Here is a 13,334-nt window from a genome sequence, read left to right as displayed (position 1 = left end):
GAACATTATTTCTCAACTGTTACATTTGGGCACTGTCTTGCAACCGCTAGCTGGTAATGGGCCAATCAGATTTAGTGTATGACACACCTTCACCAGGCCCCGCCCCTTTCTTTAATACCTACCTGTGAAGCGCGTGCACAGACAGACTGACAGTGCTACTGAATCGACTGATGCCCGGTGTGTGATCGCCACATCTTCTGTTTCTTTTCGTTATTATTATTATTGTTTTATTACTTTTTATTTCTAAGCTTAGTAATTACCCGAGGTCGTCTGGGAATATTTTTCACCTTTACAGCAACATTAATTGGAAACCCTATTTCCCAGAATGATGAACACCCGCCGCGGATCATAGACTAGAAGAAGTGAGCTGATCTTTATAACTCAGTGTAAGCTGTTACTTTTTCTGGCTTAAAACATCTCTCAGTCAGAACCAAATGAACGTGCACCTCACGTGGGAAGCGCGCGCATGAATGAGAGGCACGGTGCACACACTCAGAATAATAAGCACCGCGTGAGTGTGTGTGTGTGTTGAGACTGAGAGAAATAGTCAGGTGATGTTAGTTTGTGTGAAATTAAATAGATGCGGTCAGTAATTCATTCTCAGATCACTGGTGATTTCAGAAGCTGAGCTGCTCTCAAGGACAAACTTACTGATCATCTCAAACAACATGGAGTTCTTGCTGGTAAGTCTGTGTGTTTTATTGCTTTTTGCAAACCTGTTATACATTAGTCAAAAGTTTAGACAGTAAATTTGTTTCTTATAATCTAAAAAAAAAAAAACTAAAGCATTGCATTTGCTCGCAAACACATTAATGTAGTTTTTCTTACATCATTATTTCCATTACAAGAGATTTGCGAGTGAACGCATAGTTTCTCATGAGAACGCAAGAGTTTTAAGAGCGAACGAAAAGTTTCTCAGATTAACAAAAAGTTTCTCAGATAAACGCAAAGATTCTCAGATGGACAAAAGTTTATCAGGGTAACGCAAAATTTATCAGATGAACACAAAGTTTATCAGGGGAATGCAAGAATTTTAAGAGCGAACAAAAGGTTTTTCAGGGCAACGCAAAGTTTATCAGGGGAACGCAATAGTTTTGTTAGCAAACAAAAAGTTTCTCGGATGAATTCAAAGTTTCTCAGATGAACGCAAAGTTTCTTGGATGAACACAAAGTTTCTCAAGGGAACACAAGAGTTTTGAGAGAGAACAAAAAGTTTCTCAGATGAACGCAAAGTTTCTCGGATGAATGCAAAGTTTCTTAGATGAACGCAAAGTTTCTCGGATGAACACAAAGTTTCTCGGATGAACGCAAAGTTTCTCGGATGAACGCAAAGTTTCTCGGATGAAAGCAAAGTTTCACGGATGAACGCAAAGTTTCTTGGATGAACATAAATTTTCTCGGATGAAAGCAAAGTTTCTCGGATGAACGCAAAGTTTCTCGGATGAACATAAAGTTTCTCGGATGAAAGCAAATTTTCTTGGATGAACACAAAGTTTCTTGGATGAACACAAAGTTTCTTGTATGAACACAAAGTTTCTTGGATGAACAAAAAGTTTCTCAGATGAACGCAAAGTTTCTCGGATGAACGCAAAGTTTCTCAGATGAACGCAAAGTTTCTTGGATGAACGCAAAGTTTCTCGGATGAACGCAAAGTTTCTTGGATGAACACAAAGTTTCTCGGATGAACGCAAAGTTTCTCGGATGAACGCAAAGTTTCTCGGATGAACGCAAAGTTTCTCGGATGAAAGCAAAGTTTCTCGGATGAACGCAAAGTTTCTTGGATGAACATAAAGTTTCTCGGATGAACGCAAAGTTTCTCGGATGAACATAAAGTTTCTCGGATGAAAGCAAAGTTTCTTGGATGAACACAAAGTTTCTTGTATGAACACAAAGTTTCTTGGATGAACATAAAGTTTCTCAGATGAAAGCAAAGTTTCTCAGATGAACACAAAGTTTCTTGGATGAACGCAAAGTTTCTCGGATGAACGCAAAGTTTCTTGGATGAACACAAAGTTTCTCGGATGAACGCAAAGTTTCTCGGATGAACGCAAAGTTTCTCGGATGAACGCAAAGTTTCTCGGATGAAAGCAAAGTTTCTCGGATGAACGCAAAGTTTCTTGGATGAACATAAAGTTTCTCGGATGAAAGCAAAGTTTCTCGGATGAACGCAAAGTTTCTCGGATGAACATAAAGTTTCTCGGATGAAAGCAAAGTTTCTTGGATGAACACAAAGTTTCTTGTATGAACACAAAGTTTCTTGGATGAACATAAAGTTTCTTGGATGAACGCAAAGTTTCTTGGATGAACATAAAGTTTCTCAGATGAAAGCAAAGTTTCTCAGATGAACACAAAGTTTCTTGGATGAACATAAAGTTTCTCGGATGAAAGAAAAGTTTCTCGGATGAACGCAAAGTTTCTTGGATGAACATAAAGTTTCTCAGATGAAAGCAAAGTTTTTCAGATGAACACAAAGTTTCTCAGATGAAAGCAAAGTTTCTCAGATGAACACAAAGTTTCTCGGATAAACGCAAAGTTTCTCAGATGAACACAAAGTTTCTCGGATAAACGCAAAGTTTCTCGGATAAACGCAAAGTTTCTCAGATGAACGCAAAGTTTTTCAGATGAACACAAAGTTTCTCAGATGAACACAAAGTTTCTTGGATGAACGCAAAGTTTCTTGGATGAACGCAAAGTTTCTCGGATGAAAGCAAAGTTTCTCGGATGAACGCAAAGTTTCTTAGATGAACGCAAAGTTTCTTGGATGAACACAAAGTTTCTCGGATGAACGCAAAGTTTCTCGGATGAACGCAAAGTTTTTCGGATGAACGCAAAGTTTCTCGGATAAACGCAAAGTTTCTCAGATGAACGCAAAGTTTCTCAGATGAACGCAAAGTTTCTCGGATGAAAGCAAAGTTTCTCAGATGAACACAAAGTTTCTCAGATGAACACAAAGTTTCTCGGATGAAAGCAAAGTTTCTCGGATGAACGCAAAGTTTCTCAGATGAACGCAAAGTTTCTCGGATGAACGCAAAGTTTCTCGGATGAACACAAATTTTCTCGGATGAACGCAAAGTTTCTTGGATGAACGCAAAGTTTCTTGGATAAACAAAGTTTCTTGGATGAACGCAAAGTTTCTCGGATGAACGCAAAGTTTCTCGGATGAACGCAAAGTTTCTCGGATGAACGCAAAGTTTCTCGGATGAACACAAAGTTTCTCGGATGAAAGCAAAGTTTCTCAGATGAACGCAAAGTTTCTTGGATGAACACAAAGTTTCTTGGATGAACGCAAAGTTTCTTGGATGAACGCAAAGTTTCTTGGATGAACGCAAAGTTTCTCGGATGAAAGCAAAGTTTCTCAGATGAAAGCAAAGTTTCTTGGATGAACACAAAGTTTCTTGGATGAACACAAAGTTTCTCAGATGAACACAAAGTTTCTCGGATGAAAGCAAAGTTTCTCGGATGAAAGCAAAGTTTCTCGGATGAACGCAAAGTTTCTCGGATGAACGCAAAGTTTCTCGGATGAACGCAAAGTTTCTCGGATGAACGCAAATTTTCTCGGATGAACGCAAAGTTTCTCGGATGAACGCAAAGTTTCTCGGATGAACGCAAAGTTTCTCAGATGAACGCAAAGTTTCTCGGATGAAAGCAAAGTTTCTCAGATGAACGCAAAGTTTCTCGGATGAACGCAAAGTTTCTTGGATGAACGCAAAGTTTCTTGGATGAACGCAAAGTTTCTCGGATGAACGCAAAGTTTCTCGGATGAACGCAAAGTTTCTCGGATGAACGCAAAGTTTCTCGGATGAACGCAAAGTTTCTCGGATAAACGCAAAGTTTCTCAGACGAACGCAAAATCTTCACAGATAAACGCAAAGTTTCTCGGATGAATGCAAAGTTTCTCAGGGGAACGCAAGAGTTTTGAGAGCGAACGCAAAGTTTCTCGGATAAACGCAAAGTTTCTCAGATGAACGCAAAGTTTCTCGGATAAACGCAAAGTTTCTCAGATGAACACAAAGTTTCTCGGATAAACGCAACATTTCTCAGGTGAACCGAAGAGTTTTGAGAGCGAACGAAAAGTTTCTCAGGGCAACGCAAGAGTTTTAAGAGTCAACGCAAAGTTTATTAGATGAACGAAATAGTTTTGTTAGCAAACGCAGTTTCTCACGACAATTCAGGTTTGCAAGAGAACATTGAAATCTATTGAATTTTTTTTTTTCCTCCTATCTCATTCACCTGCAACCTTCTACAGTATAACGTATGCAACAGAAAGTAGGCTATACACTACATAATGCAAAACTGGACATTCAGTTTAGTTGAAATGTATCATTTTGTCTGTTCTGCAGTTTCCCTCTGAACTCTGACTCGATCCGGTCACATCAACTTGCCCTGTTTCTACAGGGTCATATCAGTCATGTTATCTGGTTAGTGATATGGCAGATAGTTAGCTCTGACTGTGCCATATCACAGTGGCTAGAGGATTGTCACGTTTCAAACCATGGGGTTTAACATGTTCAGTGCATTTGATCATATATAGTGATTGTAATATGCAGTTAAAGGCCTGAATGGGCTGATTATACAGAGTTTGTTGTTGTTTACTTCAAGCGTTTGCAGAAGTGAAGCAGCCAATTTCTCTGTTAATCCTATGAAGGGGTGGGATTTAGCCAAGCCTCTCGTTTTTTGCATTCTGATTGGTCCGTGTGAAGCAGTCCTCTGAAAAGAGGTGGGGCTTGGTTAAACGGTAGACAGACACACAGGCGAGAAGCTTCAGTTAAAGTCTAGCAGAACTGAATCTTTGCTGGGTCATGCATTACATCATCACATCTTTCACTCATGAAATCCTTTCATTGATCGGTGTGTCTATGATGGCCAAAATACACCACAGCTAAAACTAATGTTTAACAGTGTTATTTTCATATCATTGATAGATATTAATATTTTGAATTAGTTTTTTTTATATATATATTTTCCATTTAAATTTTATATATATATATAAACATCGCTATATGTAATATAAAATATGTATTATTTGATTACTTTTCATAAAATATATTTAAGTAAACTGAGAAATGTTGACTAACTGATTTTATTTTAATTTATTTTTATTTCAAGTAGCAAAAAATGTTATGGCTCAAGTTTAGTATAACTAATATACTATTATAGTTTTTATTAATATTTTGAATTAGTTTTTTTTATATTTTCCATTTTTACTTTAATTTTAGTTAGTTTCTATGAATAAAATGTGTGTATATATATTCTATTTTTATAAACACACATTTTTTTTATTTTGACCATAATCAGAATTATTTAAAATGATATGATCAGAGCAGTTTTTGACTGACTGTTTATGCCTGTTTACCCGTTTCAGGCTCATCCGGCCCTGAAGGCGTTCATGTGTGGCTCTCTGAGCGGGACGTGCTCCACACTGCTCTTCCAGCCCCTGGACCTGCTGAAGACGCGCCTGCAGACGCTACAGCCCGGGTCAGTGCACACACGGGATGGGGTCGAGGACCGCTTCAGTCTGGCTGAGGGAAGTGTGACTGAACTGTGTTCTGTGCTTCAGGTCGGGTCGGGTCGGCATGGTGGAGGTGTTTGTGAGTGTCCTGCGGACAGAGAAGCTCCTGGGACTGTGGAGAGGCGTCTCACCTGTGAGTGTCACACTCATCCGAGACGATACTTCTGTTATGTTTGTTTGTGTGGTTATATCCTAGGGCTGCACGATTAATCGCAATTTACATGTAATCGCACCTAAACCGATTTGGCTTATCGCGATTATGAAATCGCAAAGGCTGTGATTATTTTTTTATGCGCAGCTTGTCAGTGACGTACGGCTCTGTAAAAGCTGCTCCATCTGAAAGCACTGAGTTTGAGTCTCTTATAACGAGCATTTGAAAAGGCAACACACATCAAACATCTTTCCAAACATGAGAAGCATTTATGAACCTCTTGTTCAACAAAAGACTAAATTTAATAACATGCATTTACTCCAAACTCACTTCATAACGAGAGCTGAGCTCCTCCTTCTGTGAGATGATGAGGCTTCCTACACAGAATAAGGCAGTCGTGTGTTTATTAGTCATGTTTAATCAAAGCGTTTCAATCTTCTGTTTATTCAGATACAGCGATAGGGGTTTCCTGGAATGACGTGTTTTATCGTACTTCTGCGGCGGGACATATGTGGACTGTGTGTGCGTGAGACGCCCTCTAGTGTTCAGATGCATATGTGGTGTGTGTGTGTGTGTGAGACGCCCTCTGGTGTTCAGATGGAGAGGCATTTACTACCGATTAGCTGTTCTGCACTGACAAACTGGGCATAAAATAATCACAGCCTTTTGCCAAATCGCGTGCGGTTTCATTGCGATTAATTGTGCAGCCCTATTATATTCTCTGTTTCTCTCTCCGCAGTCGTTTGTGCGCTGTATTCCAGGAGTCGGGATCTACTTCAGCACATATTTCACACTAAAGCAGCATTTTTTCGCAGACGGGGCCCCGGGGCCCCTGCATTCAGTGCTGCTGGGAGCCGGAGCCAGATGTGTGGCCGGTGTCTGCATGCTGCCCGTCACTGTCATCAAAACACGCTTCGAGGTGTGTGTGTGTGTGCATGTGTGTAGATAAATACAAATCAATACACTAGCATTCAAAATGTGCATTTTTATTCAGCAAGGACGCATTAAGTTGATCAAAAGTGACAGTAAACACATTTATAATGTTACAAAATATTGATAATAATAAATGTTTCTTGATAATCAAATCATCATATTAGAATGATTTCTGAAGGATCATGTGACACTGAAGACTGGAGTAATGATGCTGAAAATTCAGCTTTGATCACAGGAATAAATTACAGTTTACTCTATTCACATAGAAAACAGCTCTTTTAAATTGTATTAATATTTTAGTGTTTGACTGTATTTTGATCAAATAAATGCAGCCTTGTTGAGCAGAGGAGACTTCCTTAAAAAACATTAAAATATCTTACTAACTCTTGAACACTAGTGTAGATTGGCCTCATGAGAGAGTGTGAAACCATGATGTGTGTGTGTGTGTGTGTGTGTGTGTATTTCAGAGCGGTCGCTATCAGTACAGCAGTGTGTCAGGAGCACTGCGGTCCGTGTGCCGGACGGAGGGACCCAAGGCCCTGTTCTCCGGTCTGACGGCCACACTGCTCAGAGATGCACCGTTCTCCGGGATATACGTCATGATCTACAGCCAGGCCAAATACTCACTGCCATCAGGTCTGAACACACACTGTGATAGAGAGTGATAGAGTGTGTGATATACACTACATGTACTTCAAATATGTGTTTGATTTAATAGGATTTTAGCAGCTTTAAAGGGTTCATTTTACCAAGAAACATCTGGCTCATAGTTATTTTATAGAAAGAAAGTTAGGATTTTTTTATTTATTTTTTGCACTGGAACATTCGTGTCATGGGAGGAAAAATTATATTATTAGTTTGCTCACAAAAAAATTTTTTGCAAGCAAACGTGACTTTCTCAGGGAAACGCAATAATTTTGTGAGCAAATGCAAAATTACTCAAAAGTCTTACGAGTTTTTCAGTGGAACGCAGTGTGAAGTTTTGCGAACAAATGCCACGTTTCTCAGGGGAACGCAAAAAAAAAATGCAAGCAAATGCAACGTTTCTCGGGAATAAAAAAATGTAAAAGATAATTGCGACTTATCTCGCAATTCTGATTTTTTTAATCACAATTTCCAGTTTATATCTCGCAATTCTAACTTTTTTCTTGCAATTCTGTCTTTTTCTCGCAATTCTGGATTTTTTTTCAGAATTCTGACTTTTTTCTTGCAATTCTGACTTTTTTTGCAAATCGGAGTTTATATATCGAAATTCTGATTTCTTTTCTCGCAATTGCCAGTTCATGTCTCGCAATTCTGACATTTTTCTCATAATTCTGACTTTTTACTTGCAATTGCGAGTTTATATCTCACAATTCTAACTTTTTTTCTCGCAATTCTGTCTTTTTTCTCGCAATTCTGTCTTTTTTTCTCGCAATTCTGTCTTTTTTTTGCTATTGGGAATTTATATATCGCAATTCTGATTTCTTTTCTCAGAATTGTGAGATATAAACACGCAATTGTTGCAAAATATCTTGAAGAAACGCAGAAGTTTTGTGAGCAAACTCAAAATGTCTTAGGGAACGCAAAATTGTTACGAGTGAATGCAGTTTCTCGGAGGAACACAAGTTTTGCAAGCGAATGCAACATGTCCCACGGGAACACCAAAATTTTGCGATTTACCACAGTTTCTCATAGGAAAGCAAAAATTTTGCAAGTAAACAAAAAAGATATTTAGTTTTTCCTCCCATCTCATATTTTTTCCATCCCCATGTCCTTTTGGGACATTTTTTTCTCAGAACCTTGAGAGGTTCGGTGTGATAATAGGTAACAGGAATATTGCTCATGATGTAGAAATGTTTCTCCATATGAGATAAGAGAGCTGTCCAGTCATTCCTTCATTGTGTAACAGCCTGCACTGATAAACTCTGTTTCTCTCTCAGAGATCAGTCAGTCGTCTTACGCTCCGCTGGCTAACTTCAGCTGTGGGGTTCTGGCCGGCGTCCTGGCCTCCGTCGTGACCCAGCCGGCTGATGTGGTGAAAACTCATGTTCAAGTGAGTCCAGACGTCTTCAGCAGGACGTCAGATGTGCTGCGATACATTTACAAGGTAACAGATGCTCGTCTCCCAACATGCACCTCTCTCTGCTGCCTCAGACTGGCACTCGGCTTCTATGAGAGGCTGTACGTTACTGTGATTTAACCATGATTGGGGTTTTATAGACATGATGCAAGGCAGATATTACTGTAATATAGTGCATTAATAATCATTAGATAGATTAGTCATTACAAGCTAGAACTGAATCTGACTGTGTTCATACAGGTTTCCACAAACACCTCTGCCATCGGCTAGTAGTTTCCTGCTCTGTTTTTGACGCTTAAATAAACATTTCTGTTTGAATCTTAAAAATGACACTTTTCACATTTGAATCTGCATTCTTCATAATTCCACAGATACCAAAAATATAGAAAAAAAGTCTGTAGATTCTGTGTGAGCCTCTTGAATGTGAGACTTTTAAAATGATTTCACAGGTTTGTCGTCTATATATATATTTATATATATATATATATATATATGTTACCGATATATCGGCAAAACCTATGAATCGGTCGACCTCTAGTGTAAATCCACTTCCACTAATATTTTTTTTATTAAGCTGAATACTAAAATGATATTCCTAAAACTAAAATGACGAAAACTGAAATAAAAATAACAAAAAAAGCATATAAATATATAGTTTAAAAATTAAAAGCTTATTAAAATCACAAACACACACAACAAAATTACTATACCTAAAATATTCAAATAAAACTAACTGAAGTGATGCCTCTGTCTGTCTGTCAGGATCAGGGGTTGGTGGGGTTTTTCCGCGGTGCGGTTCCTCGCTCTCTGAGGAGAACCATGATGGCGGCGATGGCCTGGACGGTGTACGAGCAGCTGATGGCTCAGATGGGCCTCCAGTCCTGAGAACGATCGAACATATCACACTCTGATTGAGATCTTCACACGGGATGTCTGATGTTTCAGTGTTTGACTCTGGCTCCTCCACATTGAGGATCATGTGGGTCCAGAGAAATTGAGCTGTTTGATCATCACGAACTGCTTTGATTCTCAATCACGGTGAACTGAAGCCAGAAACATCTTGAACAGATATTGAGCTTTGAAACACACTTTTATATGTCAGCTCAGCTTGTCTTGTCTGTTTTTGAGTAAATTACGCTGCTTATAACATTTTTATACAGTGATGTGTATCATGAGCTGCTTTAAGACAGTCATAATCTGTTTGATTTTATAGTCTTATGTTGCAGGTTATGATTGCCAGGTTAACTTGATATGTTGTTTGAGTCAAATTATTATTATTAAAGCCAACATGAAACAGAATTTGTGATAATTTTTCTTCCCTATTGTGACGTATATCCAAGTGCAACGGCTTCTGCAAGAACAAAATTTGTTACATTTAATGTAGGGCGGGGCTTCTTCACTTACCCTGCATTCACACAATCCCTCCTTATTCAATTCATTTGAATGCTGAATGTGAAGATCAGGAAGAAATGAGGGATGATCTGCAAGGAAACACTCAACTCAAACGGCACCCGTAATAATCACAACACCATGTTACACTAAAAACTTAAAACTTTTTATGCGTTTTGGCCGTCCGTTTACACGACAACGGCGTTTTGGATGCCTGAAAACGCAAAGTTTTGAAAACAAGTTCCAAAATGCACGTTTTTGAAAACGGTCTCCGTGCAAACAACAAAAACGTGAATCTCTGGAGACGATGACGTCATGCACATGCGTATTACGTGTTCAGTCTATGTTTCATCGCCATCTAATGGTCTGGCAGCAGAATACAGCGTTTTTAGTCGTTTTCACGGATCCGTGTGAACGGGAAAAACTCAAAGGAAAAACTTCTCTGCTTTAACCGTTATCGTTTGTCATGTAAATGTATACCCTCATTCAAAAGTGTCAGCCCAGATCCAGCCCAAATCTAACACATGTGGAAGCACCTGGGCCGACACTATGTTTCTGTCTGGGACAGATCGCTCAAACTGGCTTGAGGAGACTGGGAAATCGACATGCCTTTCCTGAACTCCTCTGCCAGTTCAACCTGTCACAAATGTTTCTGTAAAGATCAACCTGCGAGGTAAATTGAGTTTTTCCAGCTCAATCAGTATTTTTCTGATATGAACGAGGGTCATCCGCAGAAACGAAGCCTTTCTGAATGAGGGGCGCTGATAAGACCGATGACCTCAAACGATCTCTTACGCAAATGAGTCAAAGGAAAGAACACAAACCACAAGACAACAGACACATGCTGATCTGGACAATCATTAGGTAACATGCTGAAAAAGTGTGATGCTTTACATTTGGCTCTGTGTTTGACAAATGCCACTGCGATGATTTGTATTTTTACCACTTAGATGTTTTATATAGTTTGTTTCTGATATAATTACCAGAACATTTCCACTCAGTCTTTTCAAGAAAGTTTTTTTTTTTTTTTTGTATGTTAGGGTTAGGGTATTGAAAAAAGAAAATTGAAAGAGGCTTTTAGGGTCTTTATTTTAAATAAAAAGTAATTTAAAAAAATCTAATTATGAATATTTAATAAATAAGTTGTTAATATATAAACTATTATATTAATAAATATCTTTCAGAATCTTTGTTGTTTTATATTTTTTTTAATACAAAAATCTGAATCTTTGTTGTTATAATATTTAAAAAACAAAATTTTAAAAATACAATTCAGAATCTTTGTTATTCATGTCTATTTTAATTATTTCTACCACAGTTTTACTGCTGCAACAATAATAATGGAATTGTGGAGGAAATAATAATATCATTTTTTGTAAGTGAACATCTAGTTGTCTATGAAAGACTGTACACCAGCTAATTTTATTATCATTTTTAGTTGTTTAATTTTACATTTTAACCCAGTTAAATTAAGGACGTGATGATCGTGCTCTCGTTTAATCCTTATTTACCTGCGAACATTAAATCACTGATTAGTCGATACTTTAACCTATTGATAACACACACACACAGCGCACATTATCGTCCTCGTTTTCCGTTCATTTTCACTTTCACTGCTTCTCTTATTGAGGTTTGTTCATGTCTCCATATAAAATAAACGTTAATTAAAAACATTCAAACATGTTTGTTCGCTGTGTAAACATTCGTGACTCCGACATCGAGGACAGTAAGTTTCAAAGCAAACAGACGTTGCGACAGAATGTACAACAGAGTTCAACCGAGAAGTCACTCCGCGTCTCGCCATTGTCTTAATATGGTCTTTGTCTTAATATGGACAATCCATCCCGTGTCTTAATATGGTCACAACAGTGCCGTCTAGTGTAGAGGACAGAAAACACAGTACAGCGACTCATTGAAACCACAACACTGAGAACAAGCGCCATCCTGAGGCGAGGAAAACACAGTATAGCCTACTGTATAGCAGAACACAAGGAAGAATTTCATTAGTTTGCTTGCTTAGCCACATATTATCCAAAGTCATTTTTCACCAAGTTTCCGATAACGTGAGAAGTTATTGGTGTAAATATAAATGAGCATTCACTATACATTTTGCTGCACGTTTATAACGCAAACAATGTTTCTTTTTGTTACTGGGACATTTTTTTTTCTTAACTTAAAGACATCTCTAACATCTTGACCAACAGGTTTCTGAAAGCTCACTGCTTCTGCTATATCTTGATCATTAGTATGAATGTATTTCAGATTTTAAGATTGTTTTAAGTTCAATTATTTCCTCTGAGCTCACTCTTATTAAAAAAAATAAATAAAAAATCATTCAAAATGTCTGTTTCTACTGATAGGACTATACATTTATTGTAATACTGTAGGCCCTATATGACATACAGATTCTGCTCATTCCAGAACATCCTCAGTTTTGTATTGCCAAGAAAATAGAACATTGTAATTAAAAATAAATGTGTTTTGGTTTTGCTTGAATGAAAACAGTAGCCTATATAAACTGTGTAGTTTCATTTAATGTAGATCAGGTGACTTCACGGAAAGTAGAAAGTGTCCGACTCCACGACTCTCAATCTTGGATCAGTGAACGCCCCAAATTCTTTCAAGTCGATTGACGGATTGTTTGTTCCTTAGCCAACTAAAGAGCAGAACTTGTGGTGATTTTCTCGCCTACAGGCAAATTCTGAGTCTGATTCACCTGAGTTCACAGTGGAGAGTGTATTTTACTCTTCAGTGAGGGTTTTAGGCTATTCAAATGTGTGGTGCTCATTGAGTCTCATTCTGAATGCAGGTAATTGCTGAATTCAACGATGAGAAAACACAGCAAATTTACTGAAATATAAAAAACAAAATTATTCTGAATTCTAAATGTTTCTTTCATCAGTTTGTCTTCAGTACTAATGCATTTTTTCCACTTTAATAAATCTAATATCCAGAGTTACATTTCTACCTTTAGAGATCGCACACATGCTTTTTGTGTTTTAGCTATGTTTAAGTTTTCTGAGTGTTTCAACAGCAAAGAACTTGATGTTAAAATTCAAATTATTAATATATTATATAAACTAAAATTAAAATTATTCACAATGCTTCATGGGATGCAAATGCTATTTTATTTGTAGTCATAGATTGTAATGTTGCAATTCACCTTGTTTGATTGGGTTGCTTCATGTTGCTTCAATCCTGCTCAATGTCCTGCAGAGTTTAACTACAACCCAGTTCCACAACACTTGCCTGGAAGTTTCTACACAGCAAAGACCCCAGTTAATTTAACA

The 13,334-nt window shown here is 37.8% G+C and overlaps 1 protein-coding gene across 3 annotated transcripts; it reads left to right on the top strand.

Annotated features, from left to right (window-relative positions):
• The first annotated feature begins 98 nt into the window (after positions 1-98).
• slc25a38a (solute carrier family 25 member 38a) lies at positions 99-9,946 on the top strand. 3 transcript variants are annotated; one of them, XM_081388954.1, is made up of 9 exons: positions 99-209; positions 296-362; positions 605-683; positions 5,363-5,475; positions 5,558-5,642; positions 6,400-6,579; positions 7,061-7,229; positions 8,516-8,682; positions 9,418-9,946. In XM_081388954.1, the coding sequence occupies exons 3-9, from the start codon at positions 669-671 to the stop codon at positions 9,538-9,540; spliced, it is 852 nt and encodes a 283-aa protein (XP_081245080.1). In that variant the 5' UTR covers positions 99-209; positions 296-362; positions 605-668; the 3' UTR covers positions 9,541-9,946. The 3 variants fall into 3 exon arrangements, with proteins under 3 accessions (XP_081245080.1, XP_081245082.1, XP_081245081.1); XM_081388956.1 differs by having other exon boundaries at positions 141-209; positions 622-683; XM_081388955.1 differs by having other exon boundaries at positions 144-386; positions 622-683.
• Positions 9,947-13,334: the final 3,388 nt, after the last annotated feature.

The sequence above is a fragment of the Scardinius erythrophthalmus genome, assembly GCF_964197995.2.
Source record: "Scardinius erythrophthalmus genome assembly, chromosome: 1".
NCBI classification, from domain to species: Eukaryota; Metazoa; Chordata; class Actinopteri; order Cypriniformes; family Leuciscidae; genus Scardinius; species Scardinius erythrophthalmus.
Note: the sequence above shows the minus strand (reverse complement) of the source record. Positions and strands in the feature narration are given on the sequence as shown.